Source organism: Rhinatrema bivittatum, chromosome 12 (assembly GCF_901001135.1).
Source record: "Rhinatrema bivittatum chromosome 12, aRhiBiv1.1, whole genome shotgun sequence".
In the NCBI taxonomy this organism is placed as follows: Eukaryota; Metazoa; Chordata; class Amphibia; order Gymnophiona; family Rhinatrematidae; genus Rhinatrema; species Rhinatrema bivittatum.
In genome coordinates, this window is record NC_042626.1 from 64928348 (window position 1) to 64948725 (window position 20378).

General features: G+C 40.4%; 2 protein-coding genes across 2 annotated transcripts in view; both read right to left on the minus strand.

The window, feature by feature from the left end:
* Positions 1 to 20378, minus strand: part of PHOSPHO1 (phosphoethanolamine/phosphocholine phosphatase) — a 231545-nt gene that overhangs the window by 191978 nt on the left and 19189 nt on the right. The window lies entirely within an intron of this gene.
* Positions 4277 to 20378, minus strand: part of ZNF652 (zinc finger protein 652) — a 198430-nt gene continuing 182328 nt past the window's right edge. Inside the window, exon 6 of the mRNA XM_029573182.1 lies at positions 4277 to 12631. Within this exon, the coding sequence (XP_029429042.1) occupies positions 12120 to 12631 (512 nt within the window). The 3' untranslated portion in view covers positions 4277 to 12119. The remainder of the gene's footprint in view (positions 12632 to 20378) is intronic.

Here is a 20378-nt window from a genome sequence, read left to right on the forward strand (position 1 = left end):
ATGTTCTCCTTCCTGCCCTCGCGGCTCTGTGCAACGTTTACTTCCGGGGCCGCGCAGGCAGGCAGGAAGGAGGAGCATCAGCGCGTTTAAACGCAATCTTTTTCTTCAGGCCGTGGTGACGTGAGCCTTACCATGGCCCTGCTGATCTGCCTGTCGCTGTGCCGCATGAGCCTCACTGCGCCCGGGAGCATTGGCTCCCCTCAGGATACCACTGCTCGCGGCGGCGGCCCAGGCCTAGTGCTTCCACCGGCCCTGCCCACAGGTTTCTCTTTGGGCCACAGCGCCAGCAGACCCTCTTCTTGTCTTTGGCCAGGAAGTTTAAAAAAAAAAAAAATCACGTGATGGGAGCGACCGGCCCACCGGGGGAAGCCCGATCCCCCGATAGGCCAATCCGCTCCTGGAAGACAATGTTTCGGTGTAACTAGTGAAACTGAAAGTGGACAAAGCCATGGGACCAGATGAAATACATTCCAGAATATTAACGGAGCTCAGAGAGGTGCTGGTGGGTCCATTGGAAATGGAAGTGGAGCCGCAGGATTGGAGAAGAACAATTGTGGTCCTGCTTCACAAGAATGGTAGTAGGGAGGGATCCTACAAACTGCAGGCTAGTTAGTTTTCCCACCGGAGTAAGGCTAACGGAGATGCTTCTGAAGGAAAAGATAGTGAACTATCTGCATGACAGTGGCTTGCATGATCTGAGGCAATATGGCTTTACCAGAGGAAGATCATGTCAGACAAATCTGAATGATTTTTGACTGGGTGAATAGAGAATTAGATCAAGGAAGAACATGATATGATTTATCTGGATTTCAACAACATTTTTTATATAGCCCCACACTGGAGGCTCATGAACAAATTAAAAAGCCTGGGAATGGGTCCCACAGTAGTGGAATGATCAGAAATTGGTTGATTGACAAACGGCAGCGAGTAAATGGAACCTATTCTGAGGAGGGAAGAGTAATATGTGGACTGGAACTAGTTTTGTTCAATATCTTTGTGAGTGATATTGAATAAGGGTTAGAAGGAAAAGTTTATCTTTTTGCGGATGACATCATGATCTGTAACAGAGGGAACACACCTGTAGGAGTAGAGAAAAATGAAGAGCGATCTAAGAAAACTTGAGGTTGAAGGTTTGGCAGCAGGGATTTAGCACTAAATATTGCAGTCAGGCATTTCAGATGCAGAAATCCAAAAGAACTGTGCATGATGGGGGCAAAAGTCTGATATGCACGGACTGATAGGAACACATCTTAGGGTGATAGTGTCTGATGATCTGAAGGTGGTACAGTAGTATGACAAGGCAGTTGCTAAGGTCAGAGGGATGCTGGCCTGGGCTGCATAGAAGAGACAAACAGTAGGGAAAAAGTGACAATTGGTGAAGCCTGTGTTCTGTTCTGGAGACAGTTCTCAAAAAGAATAGACACAGGATCAAAGCAGGCCAGAGATGTAGAGCCTGCACCAAAAGTTATGAGACTGAAGGACCTAAATATGTATACAGTGGAAGAGAGGAGAGACAGGGGAATTATGGTACCGACTTTTAAATACCTGAGAAGTATTAATAATGCACAGGAATCAAACTTTTTAAATATGAAGCTTCAAGTGGGATGAGTCAGGACTGTCAGGAAGTATTTCTGCACAGAAAGGGTGGGGGATGCATGGACTGCCTTCCCAGTAGAGGTAGTGAGGACAAGGACAGTAATGGAATTCAAAAGGACATGGGATAAACACGAGGATTCCTAGTGGATAAATGATGCAGGGTAACCTGCCAAAGCAATAATTAACCTAATTTTTAAAAGATTGCTTGCTGGGTAGACTGAATGGATTACTTTGCCTTTTTTCTATCGACATAATTGTAATATAGAAAATTGTCAGTGATTGTTAGCAGTAAATAGCTAATGATGCATTTAATCTACAGATAAATAAAATATTGCTTTAAGATAAACTGTATTCCTTCAGATTGGCCTGCTACCATTTCGGGTTGAAGACATTTATTGCATCTAACTTTTAACTTTATGTTAACTCATGCAAGGAATTGCAGCTAGGTAATAACCTTGTTATAGTTAACAAATACCTTCTTTTCTTGTGCAACAGAGGAAAGCATGGTTTTACCAGAGTTAGGTTTTGTTAGACAAATCGGATTAATTTTTTTTGACTGGGTGATAGAGTTGGATCGGAGAGAGCACAAAATGTAGTGTACTTTGATTTCAGTAATGACTTTGAAATGGTTCTTCATAGGCAGCTCATAAATAAATTGAGTGACCTTGGTATGGGCCCTAGAGTGACTGAATGGGTTAGAAACTGGTTGAGTGGGAGGCAGCAAAGGATAGTGGTAAATGGAGTGCCTCAGAGATTTCTCCTTGGAGCAGTTCTTTTCAACATTTTAATGAGCAACATTACTGAAGGATTGTCGGGAATGGTTTGTCTTTTTGCCAATGATACCAAAATCTGCAAAAGGGTAGACAGTCAGGAAGCTGTAGAAAATATGAGGAAACATCTAGCAAAGCATGGGGAATGGTCTGGGGTCTGATCTTTGATTTAATGCTAAAAAAAATGCAGTTATGAATTTAGGATGCAAAAACCTTAGAGAGAGAGATATAGAATGGGAAGTGTGGGGGGGGGGGGGGTGAAACTCTAGTAAGAAAGAATAACGGTATCCAGAGGTCATCATATCGGATGATCTTAAGGTGGCCAAATAGGTGGATAAAGTGACTGAAAAAGCCATAAAGATACTTGCCTGAATAGGGAGAGGAATGGTCAGCCGAAAAATGGAGGTGATATTAGGGATGTGCATTCGTTTGCGACGAAATAGAAAATAGAGACAATATTTCCTATTTCGGTGCGTTTCGGGGGGGGGGGGGGGGGGGGGGGGGGGAGTGGTGACAAAAGATAAGAAAACCCAGGAAATTTCGTGTGGTTTTCTTATTTTTTGGGGGGGGGGGGGGGGGGGGGGGGAGAAAAGGCACATTAAAAAAAACAAACCCTAAACCCACCCCAACCTTTCAAATTTCCATGCACAGGTGAACCTCTTTCAAAGAAGGGTCATGGGATGAGGGTGAAAGGGGGTAGACTTAGGAAATATTTCTTTACAGAGAGGGTGGTGGATTCATGGAACAGCCTTCCTGTGGAGGTGATGGATGCAAAGGCAGTAACTAATTTCGAGAAAGCATGGGATAAACACAGGGGATCTCTGAAGGTGTGATCGAAATTGAAAGCTGAATTATTTGGGTGTGCATGGGAAGATTAGATAGCTCAATGGTCTTTTTCTGAGTTATTTATTTCTGAGGATCCATTGCCATCCTCATCTCCAGCCTGTAGGTGGCACTATGAGCTGCTTGGTCTATCTATCTAGTCATTCCAGCTCTGTGCCCCTCACTTTCCCCAGCAGCCATCTTGTTTCCTGCCTTGACATATATCTATACTCAAGCTTTGCATCAGTCAGTTGCCAGAGCTTGGTCCTACTTCCTAGTCCTCATACTCTGGCTCTATTCTTCTTACTTGAATTCAGAAGACTATTTTGTCTCTGGTTTCTGCCTTCAGTGTTCCTGCTTGATCTCTTCCATATTCTTGGTTTTCTGGTGTGCTCCAGCCTCCCATTCTGTTCTAAGCTTTTCATTCCTTGTTTGTATCAGGGACATAGTGGTTTTAGATTCCACTATGCGCTGCAGATTCCTGCCGATGTCTACAATGGATTATTTGAACATGGGAAAGTTGTCCTTTTGACATTTGCTATGACAGATGGCACTGCACAATTTTGATACATTGCCAAGTATACCTGGTGTTATGCAATTTTGAATGTCATATCCGCAGCATTGACTGTATTAACAGCGCTAAGAATAGTTAATACATTGCGATGATTATGCATTGAAGTTTCCATAACCAAGAGCCCATCTATATAGTAGCCCCCGAGGCAGCTCCTGTGTGAGCAAAACTCGACCAGAGTCAGGCAAGTTCTAATAAAAGTCCCTTGATGCACCGATCTTCTTTGTTTCGGCTTCTGCTTTGTTTTTTTGATTCCAATTGGGGGGAAAAACCAGAAAAAAAGAACTAGATATCACCTATCATCAACTGAGGGCTCAACCCGAGGGGAAGGTAGCTGGTAGATACAGAAGAGACCCAGCTTCTGTTTTTATCATTTTCTGCTAGGATTTGTTTCTGCAAACATTAAGCCATTTGTTCCACAGATGATAGACGCCATATATTCAATGGAGGTTATTTTTCTCTGATAACAGGGTTTAGATTAAAATCTAATCATGTGTTGAGTATAAATTGTGATAAATAAATAGGATGGTATTTTATTTAAAAGATCTGTGGTCTAGACTATCCACACTTCAAGGTGGAGTACATAAAACATTCATAACAATACATATAAATGACAAACAGGACATACAAGAAATTCCCAGTGGTTCATAGCAATAAAACATATCATAAATGCTGCTAAGAACGGTTTACTTGTTCCTGAAAACATCATGTAAAGTCCATATCTATGATTTTCAGAACACAGATCATGCTGCAGATCTAGAACTGCTTCATGAACAAAGATTTTACTTGTTTCCCAAACATGCGATATCATATCACAGCCTGTAATTCATCAGGAAGGGAGTTCCAAACCGGCAAGATTGCTACAACTAAAGCTCTAACACGAGTCTTGGCCAGACACACTAATCGTGGTGAGGGAAAATTAAGTAGGTTGTAACCAGTGAATCTCAGTAAGGGGCAGTTGATAAATTCTTAGAAGTGTACTAATACAGGTCAGAGCATCACTGCTCAAGGTTTTATAAAAGTGCATAAAGCAGAGTTGCTTACCTGTAATAGCTGTTCTCCGAAGACAGCAGGAGGCCAGTCCTCACACATGACTATCATTGGATGGACCTTGGAATGAAAATTTGATCTCAAAATACATAGAAACTTTGAGCATGCCATATATTGCCATGCGGGGGCCCCCTCAGTCTATAACTTAGGTACGGGTAGGTTTTGTGAAGACTGGACATCCTACTGTCTTTGGAGAACACCTGCTTTCTCCAAGGACAAGCAGAATGGCAGCTAAAGACTGCCCTATTTAAAAAAGGGGAAATCCAAAATAGTACTAATGGGCAAAAACAGTTTTTGATGCCTACAAGCCATTTTCTGTATTTTATATCTTTTTTATAGAAAGAGCTTGGAACCAAAATAACAGGCCCTGGGAGGAGGGGGTGTTACACCTTAAAGAGACTCCTCAGGACAGACTGGCCAAACCTCTTCTTGTGTCAAGAATCCCTGTCCAAACAATTGCATGATGTGAAATGTGCGAAGAGAACTCCACATCACAACCTTGCAGATCTCCTTCATGGATGACAATCTAAGGTGGGCTACTGATGCTGCCAGGGCTCTAACACTAAGACCCTTGACATGGCCCACCAGATTCAGGGCTACCGGTGCATATCAGAAGGAGATACAATCTGCTATCAAATTTGAAAGTATACATTTGCCAACAGCAATCCCAGGTTTGTTGGTGTCAAAATAAACAAAAAACTGAGTGGACTTCATAAGGGCTTCACTCCACTCCAGATAGAAAGCCCAGGCTCTCTTGGATTTCCCCTTTTTCAGTAGCTTTTGTTCACCTTTGAGGACATGTCACTTGGGAAAGAATATTGAAAGGACAATTGACTGTTTAAGGTGGAAGTCCAACACTATCTTAGGCAGGAATTAAGGATGCATGCACAGAACTACCCTAATATGAAAACACTTGGTAAAAGGTGGATAAGTCACAAAGGCCTGAAACTCCTGACTCTGCAAGCTGAAGCAACTGCCACCAAAAATACAAGCTTTCAGATCATGTTCTTCAACTCATAAAAGTCTATGGCAGAGGGAGCAATTATGGTCCTCAAGGGCCACAACCAGTCAGGATTTCAGGATATCATGAGACATATTTGCATATAATTGAGGCAGTGTGCATATAAAATCTCTCTCATGCATACTCATTGTGGATATCCTGAAAACCATACCTATTTGTGGGTTCTGAGGAGTGGAGTTAGCCACCATGATCTAGGGCAGGACTTCCCACAGCCAGTTAAGTTTTCAGGATATCCACAATTAATATGCATAGGATAAATTTGCATATACTAAGTTTTCATATCCTGAAAACCCAACTAGCTGAGGGGTCCCTAGGACAGGTTTGGGAAGCTCTGGATCTACAGCTTTTCCCTCACACCGAAAGGAAAACCTCCTCCACTTTGATCCATAGGACTTCCTTGTGGAGTCTGAACATGAGATACATACTCAAAAAGGCTCAGAGATTGTAGAACTACCCTCTCAACCTCCAAGTTGTGAGGGCCAGGGACCTGATGTTGGGATAGTATAACAGCTCCTGATCTTGAGTGATAAGGGACAGGGAAGACCCCCATCCTCTATGGATCCCTATTGGACATATCCAGTAGGAGTAGGAACCATAATTGTCTTGGTCAAAAGGGTACTATGAAAATCATAGTTAACCAGTTTTCAACAAGGTCTTTCCAATGAGAGGAATTGGAGAATGCACATACAGTAGATCCTGGCCTCAATTCAGGGCAAAGGCATCAGAAGCTAGCTTGCCATGGGTCCCTTTTCTGGAACAGAATAAGACCTTCCTGTTCAGAGGGTCATAAACAGATCAACTATAGGTGTGTCCCACTTGTGTAATATCTGGTTTGCTATCCCACAGACCATTTGTGAGGTTCCAGGATTTGACTCAATTTGTTCACTACGACAGTCTCCTCCACTTTCCATATATGTGGCTTTGAGGACCATGCTGATAACTGCTGTCTCATTCATATCCTCACCATCGAGTATATTCTATTAATCTGTCCTGTGGGAGGAAGGCCCTTGTCTGTGTTGTGTCTAGCAGTGCTCCTATAAATTCCAATTGAGATGACAGATTCAAGTTGGACTTGAAGTCACTATTGCCTTTAAGTTGTGCGCACATGAGCATGCATACTGGTCATGAACCCACATACATGGAAAATATAGTTTGCACAAGAAACCCTGATATTTGCATTATACAGGCTCGTAGCGCACAAATTTGACTTGACATATAAAAAATTGCACAAAACAAACCTTTTATCTAACCTTTCAATAATTAGAGGGAATATTGCTTGGGATACTTACGATGAACCATAATAACTCCATCAGCCAGATGGTTCTGCTCCTTGATTTTGTGGCACCTCCTTGAGATATGCTCTTGGTCAGTCAATCAACCAGGTAGGGGCACACACATGCATCCCAATTTGCATAGATGCGTCGCCACCACCACTGCAAGATATTTTGTGAAAACTCAAGAGGCTGACACCAGACTGAGGGTGGTGATCCTCTACCTTGAATTTGAGATATTTTCTATGATTTGAAATCTCTGTGGGTGTAATAATCATTTAGATCTAGACAGCATAGCCAAGCTCCTTTTACTAGAAAAGGATTCAAAGTGTCTAGGGAAAACATTTTGAACCTTTCCCTCCTTCAAGAACTTGTTCAATACCCTTAGACGGGACAGAGTCCCCCAGTTTTCTTTAGGATCACAAAAAACTTGGAGAAAAATCCCTACCCTTTTAGATCCATTTGCATCAGTTCCCGATGGTGATATACCTACACAGTTGATTCTCGTAGGCGATTTGGAGGGATATCCAAAAGGTATAGTCTGTACCCTTTTTGTATTATGCTGAGGACCCATGTGTCAAAGGTTATGCTGGACCAATAGTTTGCGTAAAACTTCAGTCTGCTTTGACAGAAGTTTTTCTGGCACAGGTACTGGAATCCTGGCTGTGCTCTCTAAGATCCAATCAAAACCCCATCCCAGGTTTTGGCAGGGGTATTGGGCTGTGGCTTTGGGGCCCTCTGCTGCCTAGGACAAACATGAGGCCCCTGATGTTGTCAGGAGTGAGGGGATGGAAGAAAACAGCTCTTCAGCTAGAAGAAATTCTTCCTTGGTGCTCCACTCAGGTACCTCCTAATCAAGGAGGATGGGTCTGGATCAGTAGTGGAGATGATCTGAAGTGTTGTGCTATGATCTTTTATTTGAGTCATTGCTTCCCTGAATTTATCTCCAAAGAAATTCTCCCCATTGAATGGCATGTTCATGAATCTTTCCTGAACATCTGGTCAAAGGTCTGAGGCTTGCAGCTAGCTGAGTCTGCAGGCATCAATATCTACTGTAGATACTCTCAATGCCATCTTGAGAACATCATAGGTCATCGCGATCATATATTTTCTGCACTTCATAGTGCTGCTTATCAGGAAGCTGCTCTGCTGCTTCTAGCAATTTTTTTTAGAAAGTCCTGCATATACTGGCTCATGAGGAGCTAATAGGACACTATGCAGACATCAAGCATAGCTCCCTAGAAAACTTTCTTCCCAAGAGAGTCTGTGTTACAAGCATCCTTCCTGGGGGCACCAAAGAATGGGTCCTGGACCTCATGGCCTTCTTGAGAGTGGATTCAACCACCACAGAAAAAAGCAGCATTTCCTGCACCAAATCCCAGAGCCTTCTCGACATCATGTAGCATATCTGCTTTCTTGTTCACTGGGAACACAAGCAATTTGAAATAAACAAATTATTGAATGATGTCTTTTTGGCTGTAATTGCCTCTTTCACCTCACTATTAAATTATGCCAGCAGTCATTTGGTTTTTCTTTGACCTTTTTTAATGCACAGAATATATTTTGTCTGGGCCTCAAAGATGGTAATTTTAAAGTGTCCATACTTCCAGCAAGATTTTAATCTTATGAATCGTTCCTTCCATTTTTTATATAACAAATCTACTCATTTTATCATGGTCTCCCTTTTTATAGTTAAATACTACTGTAGTAGTTTTCCTTAGTATTCACTCTCCAGTGAGTATATCAAATTTTACTACATTATGATCACTGTTGCCAAATGGATTCACACCTTTATTTCTTGCATGAGGTCCTGCATGCCACTGAGAACTAGATCTAATATAGTTCCCTCTCTTGCTGTTTCCATGAGTGAAAGATGCAGTCATTGACAGCATCTATGAACTTTACCTCGCTTGCATGTCCTCAGATAATTGACTTTTCCCATTATTCTTGTGTTGCCCATTTTACTAGCCATTCTAATTTATGTTACCATTTTGCAGTCTGTTTCCTCATCCTGGCTAGGCAGGTAGTATTATATATCCCCCACTACTGTACTCTTCCCTTTTACCCTTGAAATTTCTATATGTAAGGATTCCAGAGTGAAATTTGTGTCTTGCAAAAACTTTTATCCTGCTTCACTCTATGCCATCCTCAACTCCTCCATCAATTTTATCTGGCTCTGTCATGTTGATATAATTTCTATGCTGCTATCACATTGTTCCAGTATCCTTCTTCCATCAAGATGCCTAGTATATCTATATCTTCCTTTAGTGCCATACACTCTAATTCTCCACTTTTATTTTTCAGACTTCTGGCATTTGCCTACAGACATTTTAAATTAGTTATATTTCTATTTCTATATTTATATGCGCCCACAACCTGCTTATTTCTCTCAATCTTTGGGCCTAGTCATAGACTTTGGCATCAAAGGTGTCAATCACTTTGCTACATCAGAGCTCTGTGCTCGTTGTGTGTCAATGCCAGTTCAGTAGAACTGGTCTACGCTGCTTTTGCTGAAGGCGAAAAAGTATTCTCCCCCTTGCAGATCCTGGTGGCCTTCGGTGACATTTTTGTACAAATGTTGCAGTTGATAACATTAGTATACTCACTCGGATACTTATAAGCAAGTCTTGTGATGGTCAATAATGGACATCTTCTGATTGACGTCTGGGGACTTCTTGAAGCCACTGCTTCTTATCAGACATCATCAGAAAAATGAATGATGCACAAGAAAGATGAGTCAAAAAAGGAGTGGGAAACAACCAAGAAAACTGGCAAAGGCTGTTGAAAAAGAGGCCTGAGGCTGGAATGTTGAAAAAGGAAAACTTAAAAGAACAATGAAAATCCTAACTAATCCTTAGGAAATTGGATAAAGTATCACTAATGCATACTACAGAAAAATAAACTGAGCAGTTGCATGCTTGTGGGAGTATAGGAATTGACAGTAGAGCTCTAGGATTTTCCTAGAATGCACTAACCAGCACGCAGTTTCTGGAGCTATCAAGATGCCACCTTCATTATAAATAGCCTCTGATGTGCGTTGACAGAGCTTGTTGTAACTAAGATGAACTGCTAGTCTCCAGCGAATTCCCAGGTTTTCTTCCAGCTCCTTAGATAAAATAGGGGGGTTGCCACTAGTCCACCTGAATACATACAAATATAGGTCAATAAAAAGGTTTCTGGCAATTCCTTTTATTGAACTAACTTAATATATTTCCAAACTGCTTTCAAAAGCTACACTAGATTGATGCTCATTTTCCTTTGGCCTGATAAGAGTGAGTGCTGCTCTTGTAAGCTAGTCAACAATATATTAAGTTCGTCCAATAAAAAGTATCCTCTTCAGCTTTCTTGTCAACTTCCAAATGACTTCAATGGAGGAATAGTAGTAAATAATCACTGAGCAGCACAACGAAGCTCAAGGAATCACTACTTTCAAACAAACCTACCTAATTCCAAAACCCCCCTTAATTACAGTATAACATAGTAACGTGAGTGTTATCGGTTATTCTGTGTTTTCTCTACTAGGTATGTGTGGCAACTTTATCCAGTTTCAGAGACAAATTATAGGAAAAATTCATTAACAATTTGTCTTCCCTATAAGAGAGTTCTGCTACATTCTCTCTGACGTGTGCTCACAGAATTTGGTTTCTTAGGTTCCACCCCACTGATAGGATTGGGAACACAGCTCTGTATCTGAACCTTAGACATAGAAGAAAACCTTAGAGGTCCATATTCAAGGGCAATTACCTGGATAAGTAAGATGTCATCTGGCTAAATGAAAATGTGTCCACTTATCTTGCTAAATTCTAGCTGGATAATTATTTGTCTGGCTAACATTTGGCTGGAGAAGTGAGGGGCGGTCCAGAGGTGTTCCAGGGAGGAGCCGAGTTAGCTGGATAACTTATCTAACTTACTCTGGTTGTCCTGTAGAGCTGTCCTAAAATTAGCCTGTATGATTTCATGCATACTTTTACGTGCACAAAAAATAGGCATTCCTCGCTGGGGATTTATGCACACACTTTTGATTGTTAAAAAGTATGCACATAAATTAATCAACACAAGTTATGCCCTGAAAGTAACAAGCATAACTTTTGTGTATTTTTTTAGGGTTAATTTACAAAGTGAACTTACATATGTAAATTTGTTTTGAAAATGGACTTATGTGCTTTGAAAATTCCTAAATTAGGTGGGTTGTTATAAAATTACCCTTTCTATTAGAAAAGGGGACAACCTTAAACTAAGCCCAAGGACTAGAAAACTCCCAGATCCCTGCACCTTTTTGAGGGGGATGAGAAGGCAACTTTACCTAACGAAGCTACATGAATCATTATAAATCATATTTTGATGATTATAAAAAATGTGTCTATTATACAACATTGGTTAGGCTACACTGAAAAACACTCAGTGAAATACATTTTGTTTTAGAAACACATAGGTCTATAAAAAAATTCTAAAATAATTTCTGTAGTATAATAAAGAATGTTAGGAGAACTAGACAAAAGAGGATAGCATTTCTGTCATCCTCCATAATGCTTTGATATATTGTGATAGGCATCTGGTATCAAAAGCTGGAAATCAGAAGTCCTCGTCATACACAATACCTGCTATTAATCTCACAACCTTTTTTTCCATTAGTACAAAGAAAAACAAGGTCTGTTTCCTCTTTGAGGGGACATGTAGGTAAGAAAAGCAGGTCTACATTATCAGCTGGTATGGAATTATAAAATTACACAAGTGTCAGTATCTTACAATTAAAAATGTCACCTCAAAACAGAAAGCAGGCTAAGGAATAGCCACGCGTAAGTCTCGGTAAGAGAAAAACTATGGCATTAGTCATTGTGAGAACAGTGGACTCAGGGGACTTCTCTTGGCGGTTAATACTGAGTGATAAACTTGGTGATACCGGATTGCTGAGCCTTCGCCCTTGAGCTCCTGGACAGTAATCGGGATCCTCCCACAGTCACACCCTCTTGGCATTTCCATGGGGACAAATGAGACCAGGTAGGGATGGCCAAGAACTGTTAATGATGTGGGGAACAGTTTTTCTCTGCCAAGTGCCGCAGAAAGTTGTCCTCACTCTGGCCTCTATGGTTCAAAGGTTCACTCTTGAACAGAGCAGGGGGTGGAGGGAGATGAGGGACAGGAGGGACAGGGAGGTGGTGAGAATGAAGAGGATGAGGGTGAAAATGAAGGTGTGAGAAGAGGTGTGGGTGAGGCCTTGGAGGCAATGTAGTGACAGGGTTCATGTTGATAGGGGGTGTTGGGCTTGGAGCCGTATTTACCAAAGGAGGGCCAGTGTTTGGAGGGGGTGTCGTGGTGAGGGGAATCTGTAGGGAGGGTGGCACATCGAGAGGACTGGTGACTCGGAAGCACTTCTCCTTATGTGCTTTCAGCATGTTGGAGAAGCGGAAGCGCTGGCCGCACACATCACATGGATACGGTTTCTCCCCTGTGTGAGTTCGGCGGTGTCTTTTCATGTTGGGACGACTGGTGAAGCTCTTTCCGCAGATTTCACAGATAAAGGGTTTCTCTCCTGGGATACAGACATAATTGACTATCAACAATTTGGACATTGTTACAGAAGACATTACTTTCTATGCTGCATTGCTTTTTTTTCCCCCAGAATTATCCCTTTGTTCTAAATGTTATATGCACATAGGGCTGTTTTCATTACACGGTGTGGCCTAAATTCCATAAATTACCGGTATATCACAATGTTAAAAATGAAACCAAACAAAAAAGAACAGCTAATGGTCCTGGATTCACAGTATTATTTAAAAGCCATTCAGGCAGTCCAAAAAGCTGTGCAAGGCAAAGAAGAACTGCATATCATGACCGCACTGCACCAAGGCATGTTCAAATACACAGTGCATTTAGTCAACCAACTGCTGCATATCATATACACACTACGCCAAAGGGATATTTGTACATAGCCCAGAGAAGTCAAAACCATAAGAATCTAAGTTGATCTTATTTGCACAGATAAAAATTATTAAAAAATGAAAATTAGTTTCTCAACAACAAGTAAAACAATGATTTTCTGTAACACACAGAAAACAGGACACAAGTGAGTAACATTATTCATTTATGGAAAACCTCTCTCAGGGGCCAATGCAATACAGTGAGCTCAGCCAAGCGCATCGTATAACCCACAGTTGGACGCGGGTTGAATAGGCGCTAACGAATCCCCTAATGCAATAAGGGGATGAGCGCCTATTCAACTTGCTCCTTAAACCAGTACAGAAAAGCAGAAAAAACTGCTTTTCTGTACTGCCTCCTACTTAATATCATTGTGATATTAAGTAGGAGGAAAGACAAAATTAAATAAAGTTAAAAAAATAGAAAAAAGAACCCCACACTGGTAGTCGGGTGCAGGAAACAGACGCTCGAATGACAAACGTCTGTTTCCTGAACCCCCTGGCTGAGCAGCATTTAGGTAAACAGACGCCGATAAACTCTGCGTCCAGTTTTCCTAACCGGCAGATCGCAGACGCCGATCGGGTTCTCGTTAGCAAGGAGGCGCTAGGGGCGCGCAAACAATCCTAGTGCCTCCTTATTAATGCGACCCCCCTAATTTAAATATTGCATGGCGCCCCCCCCCCCGGGCGCCTGTGGAGCATTAAGAAAGCAGGCGCTGACTGTTCAGTGCCTGCTTTCTGCGCATATTTATTGCATCAGCCCCTCAGAGCTCAGACAAGCTTAGGAGACTTTCTTTAGCATGTACAGAGGTTCCTGTGCAGCTGCCAGAATGCGAGCCTCCTCAATCTGATATCTAAGGTTAAATCATCTAGAAAAGAGGAAGAGGGCTGGTATGTGTGGCTTTTATCCTGCTGTCTGTGGAGAACACCTATTATTGCCAACCTGCACACAGCAGCAGTCACTACCCTTTCACAGAAGGCTTGGGGGTAGCCTGCTCAGAGTTGTAGTTACTAGCATAAAACAACTTGCTTGGCAGACTGGATGGACCACTTGGGTCTTTTTCTGTCTTCGTTTACTATTATTTGGTAAAGAATGCAGAGATCAATATTCAGTAAATTGGCAAATGACAAAGTTATTCAAACAGAGTTATCCATATAGCCAAACACTCAGCAGAACTTATCTTCTGCTGAATATTATTGGCTAAAATTACCCAGATAAAGTTAATGGGTAACATTGCCAGTTACAGACTTAATAAATATTGGTTTAAAAAAAAAAACAAACCCGGAAACAAATTTAGTGGTGGAGCCCTCTTTCGCTGCTCTCTCCCCCCAATGTGATTTTAAAAAATTAGGGGTGCAAGTGAGGCCGATCCCTGTTCGGAACTCAGTTTTTCAGTTGTCAGTGAAGGGCCAATCAGGGAAGTGAAGTGAATAAATACATTCATAGCTGCTGGGAGCTGTATTAAGCCTCAGGAGGAGATAAAAAAAAACCAAAAAAAAAAAAAACCGACTACTCCCCCCCGCTCTACACTGAGGACATTTCTGGAGGCTCCAGGGTGGGGGTGGGGATGTTGTGATTATAATATTTAATCAGGAGGAGAATGGTGGTTGTGGACCGGCTCTGTTTGCACCATTAAAATTTGGAAGACATCAGGGAGAGGGACAGGAGATGGGGGCTTTGCTGTGCCACGGCTAAAATTTTTTTTTTTTTTTTTAAACAATATTCAGCAAGCCAGTGAGTGATACATTATCTAGGTATCTTTACCTGAATATCTTTGCCACTCACTGACTTACTGAATATTCTGAATATAAGCTGACCCTTCAGCTGTCAGTAAAGGGCCAATCATGGAAAAAATGAAGTGAATATATTAATACACAAGTGCCTGCAGCTGTCAGAACTCATGTATTATCCTGTTATTTATATACGCGTATTTTGTTATTCTGTGTGCTCTCTTTCGGCCTCCTCTTTTCTCCTGTCTCACCCCCAGCCCCTGTTTTATGTATTTTCCACTTTTGGTTCGATTGTGAACCTGTATGATGTACCCACTAATGCCGGTAAAAAAAAAGTTTTAAATAAATAAATAAATGTATTAAGCCAGAAAAAGGTGGTAAGAGACTACTCCCACTCTACACTAGCTTGGGGGATTTTCGCTAATTTAAATAAGAGCATAAGATTTGCCATACTGTGTTGCACCAAGGGTCCATCAAGCCCAGTGACCAATCCAAGTCACAAGTACCTGGCAGGATCCCAAGGGGTAGATAGATTCCAAGCTGCTTATCCCAGGGATAAGCAGTGGATACTTGCAACTCTCCCTTAATAATGATTTATAAAATTTTCCTCTAGGAACTTGTCTAAACCATTTTTAAATGCAACTACACTAATAGCTTTCACCACATCTTCTGGCAATGAATTCCAGAGCTAATTATGCATTGAGTAAAAAAAAAATATTTTCTCTTATTAGTTTTAAATGTATTATTTAGTAACTTCATTGTGTGTACCCTAGGTTTTGTATTTTTTGAAAGAGTAAACTGATTAACATTTATTCGCACCATTCCACTCATCGATCATAACTGCCCCTCAGCCGTCTCTTCTCCAAGCTGAAAAGTCCTAACCTCTTCAGCCTTTCCTCATACAGGAATCATTCCATCCTCTTTATCATTTTGGTCACCCTTCTCTATGTCTTTTCTAATTCTGCTATATCTTTTTTGAGATGTGGTGACCAGAAACTGCACACAACACTCAAGATGAGGTCGCACTATGGAGCGAAACAGATACATTATGATTTTCTCTGTTTTATTCTCCATTCCTTTCCCTATAATCCCTAGCATTCTATTTGCTTTCTTGGCTGCTGCTGCTGCATACTAAGCAGAAGATGTCAATGTATTATCAATGATGACGCCTAGATCCTTTTCCTGAATGGCAGCTCCTAATGTGGAACCTTTCATTTTTTTTTATCTATAATTTGATTTACCCTTCCCTAAGTGCATCACTTTGCACTTGTCTACATTAAATTTCATTTGTCATTTGCATGCCCAGTCTCCCAGTTTTGCAAGGTCCTCTTGCAATGTCTCATAATCCTCTTGTGATTTAACAACTTTGAATAACTACGTGTCATTGACAAATTTGATCACCTCACTCGTTCACATTTCCAGATCATTTATAGATATATTTGAAGCTTTTTTTTATACCGACGTTCGAGGAACATCACATCGGTTTACAGGAGGAGGAAAATACATAAATCAGAAAAACATAGCGAGTCTGTATAGGAACAAGAATTATATAAGCAATATATATGATAAAACAGAATAGGGATCAATAATAAAAGCAGTGATCCTAGAACAGATCCGTGGGCCACTCCACTATTCACATTTCTCCATTGAGAAAATTTACTATTTAGCTCTACTCTCTGTTTTCTATCTTTAATCTTTAACTACCTGATAATCCACAATAGAAGACTGCCCCCTATCCCATGACATTTTAATGTACTAAGAAATCTCTCATGAGGAACTTTGTCAAATGCTTTCGGGAAATCCAGATACACTATATCAACTAGCTCAACTTTATTCACATTTATTTTCGCCCTCAAAAAAGTGTAGCAAATTGGTGAGGCAAGACTTCCCTTGGCTAAATCTGTGTTGGCTTTGTCCCATTAAACTATGCCTATTTATATGTTCAGCAACTTTGTTCTTTATGATAGTTTCTACCATTTTTTGCCTGGCACTGACGTTAGGCTCTCTGGTCTTTAGTTTCCTGATCACCCCTTCATCCCTTTTTAAAAATTGGCATTACAGTGGCAACCCTCTAATCTTCACATATCATAGACTATGTTAATGATAGTTTACACATTTATAATATCAGGTCCGCAATTTCATTTCCCAGTTCTTTCAACACTCTGGGATGTATACCATCTGGTCCAGGTGATTTGCTACTCTTTAGTTTGTCAATTTGCCCTAGTACATCTACGAGGTTTATTTATTTATTTTATTTATTTAACATTTTTCTATACCGTCGTTTGGTGGGAACCGTCACAACGGTTTACATTAAGGCACATAAAATGATGCTAATGTATCTTAAGTTACATAGGTGCCATTTTAGGGTCGGTAACAGTTTGTAAATGATATTAATTGGTAAGTGTAATGAGTCATTTCCAATTCACATTTTACCAGTTTAGGTTACTAGATTATCTTTAACATTGTACTTTCACCCTTTTGCTGAGCTTTAAAAGAACGAAACATAATCTGATTAAAATCACACACATTGATTTTGGTTATGTGTTTGTTGTTCAATTGTTTGTACCTGCTTTCCCTTGAGTGCTATGCTCCTTTCTCTTTTTGGTAAGCTAGTGTAAAAAGCCAGGTTTTTAGATTTTTTCTAAAGGTTTTGTTGTTGCTTTGTAGTCTCAACTCTGTGGGCATGGTGTTCCAAAGTATGGGTCCTGCCAAGGATAGAGCTCTTTCTCTTACTTGTGTGAGTCTAGCTGTTTTGACTGATGGAATAGTGAGGAGTGCTTTGTTGGCAGATCTCAGATTCCTATTTGGTACATGTACACGAAGTGCTGTGTTCAGCCAGTCTGCTTTTTCATTGTGTATTAATTTATGTATGGTGCATAGTGTTTTGTACTGAATTCTTTGTTCAATGGGTAGCCAGTGTAATTCTGCTAGGGTATCTGTGATGTGGTCTCTTTTGCTTTTGCCGGTTAAAATTCTAGCAGCTGTGTTTTGTAATATCTGTAGTGGTCTTAGTGACGTGTATGGTAGGCCTAGCATAAGGGCGTTACAGTAATCGGTACTAGCAAAGATCAGCGCTTGGAGTACTGATCGGAAGTTGGCGGTTGTTAGAAGAGGTTTAAGTCTTTTCAGCACCATTAGTTTGGCGTAACCTTCCTTCACTTTTAGAGATATGTGTTTTAAGCTAAGTTCTGTGTCAATTATTACACCTAGGTTCCATACTTTATCTGCAAACTCTATTTTTTGGTTGTTATTGAGTATAATTGGGTTTTGAACGATCTCTGTTCTTTTTCGTTCTAAATGTATAAATTCTGTTTTCTCAATATTAATTACTAGCTCCATTTGGTTTAGCAGTTGTTTGATGATATCCAGATACATATTTGCTATTTTTAATGTTTTTTCGATTGTGTCGTCAATGGGTAGTATTAACTGGATATCGTCGGCGTATATGTAATGTGTGATGCCCAGACCCGCCAGTAGGTGGCATAGGGGTAAGAGATATATGTTGAATAGTATGGCCGATAGGGCAGAGCCCTGTGGTACTCCTGTTTGAAGGTTTATCTTTTCTGACATTACTTCTTTGATTTGTACTTGAAAATATCTGTTACTTAGGTAAGATCTAAACCATTTGATCGTTTTGTTACTTAAACCTACTTCATCTAGTCTATTTAAAAGTATGTTGTGATTTACGGTATCAAAGGCTGCAGAGAGGTCTAGCATCCCAAGGATGTAATGTTTCCCACTATCGAACCCTCTCATGATGTTATCTGTTAATGCAAGCAGCAATGTTTCTGTACTATAGTGTTTTCGAAAGCCGTGTTGTGACGGATACAGTATATTATTGCTCTCCAAGTGTTCTACAAGTTGCTTTTGTACGGCTTTCTCAATTAATTTTGCGATTAGGGGGAGGTTTGATACTGGTCGGTAATTGTTTAGATTAAGTGGATCACTGTTTTTTTTCTTTAAGATTGGTTTTACTACAGCCCCTTTTAGTGTCTCTGGCATAGTTCCTTCCTCTAAGGAAAGATTCACGATTTTTGTTAAGGTCGGGGATACTGTGCTTACAACTTTTTTTTATGTCTATGGTTGGTAATGTGTCAATTGGATGTGGGGCGGGATTTAGCTTCATTAGCATTGACTCGATTTCTAGTTCTGATAACTCATTGAATGTTGTCCATGGTATAACATCTCTTTTATTCATTTTAATTACTTGTTTTTCTGTAGTTGGGATTTTAGCTTTAAGGTTGTTGATTTTGTCATTAAAAAACTTGGCTATTTCATTACATCTATTAGCTGGTAAATTTTGTGGCGTTCCGGATTTGTCAGTTGTTAGGTTTTTTACTATGGTAAATAAGGTTCTAGGGTTATTTGTGTATTTTTCTATTTTAGTGCTGTAGTACTGTTTCTTTGTATCTAGAATTGTTTTTTCATAGTAGGCTAGTAGCTTTCTGTATTTGGTTAGGCTTTCGGTTGTTTTAGCTTTTCTCCACTCTTTTTCTTGTTTCCTTAGATTTCTTTTGACTTCCTTTATATTCTCATTATGCCAGGGGTTTGTTAGTTTGGGTTCCTTGATGTTTATACATTTAATCGGGTTTGTCTCATCAGCTATGCTTTTTGTTATTTTCATCCATGCAGTGGTAGCAGTGTGGCAGTCTGTGTAGTCTAGATTAGTTAGATTTTCTTCTAGTCTGTCCTTCAGGTTATCTAAGTTATAGGGTGGACGATATTTAAATTTGATGGGTTCTTTTTCTCTCTGTGTTAAATGGTGTTCAATGCATTTGATGGAGGATTGTATGAGGAAGTGGTCTGACCAAGGGATTTGTGTGTATTCACTGAGATTTGTTTCATTTCCTTTGAATCATCTCATTTGAATATTATTTATATTTGCTTTTCAATTTGTTTAAGTTCTGGGAGGTGTGGGGAGATTCCCCCACTACCCCCATGCAAGTGGGGCCAATCTGCTGTTACAGCACCCACATTTTTTAATTGGGGGGGGGGGGGAATATAACACCACTGCTGGCCTCAGAGGATTTTTTTCCTTTAACATATCCAGTCATATACTGAATAAATATATTCAAATAACTTTATATCTGTTCTGCACAATGACCAGAAATACCCAGATAAATTTAGCCAGGTAGCACTGAATATCGATGGTACCTAGGTTTTAGCCCCATCCCTGGAATATTTACACATATCTCACTTTTGTCCAAGTAAGGTTTAGCCAGGTAATCACTTTCCTGTTCAGAGGGTGGAAAATTCAAAATCCTGGGTTTGTCAGCTAAGTATATCTTTATCTATATATAAAACCCAAAATAATAAAAATGATCTACTGGGGATAAAGTTGGATTCTAACCTTCAAAGAGATTGTAGAAGACAGATCAGCCAAACCTATTGTTCTATGAGTCAGTATTTAAAGAATGGGTTGCAAATGATTGTATGAAAGTCCATTATGTGACACTGTCTCTTCTAAATAGAAGCCAATCTCAGATGGGCAACAGATATCCATGGCTCTGATATTATGAGCCTTGACATGTCCATCCAACGTTAGACATACTTGGGCATAATAGAAGAAGATACAATCTGCTATCCAATTAGAGAAGGCTTGTTTGGCGACAGCAATCCCAGGTCTGATTG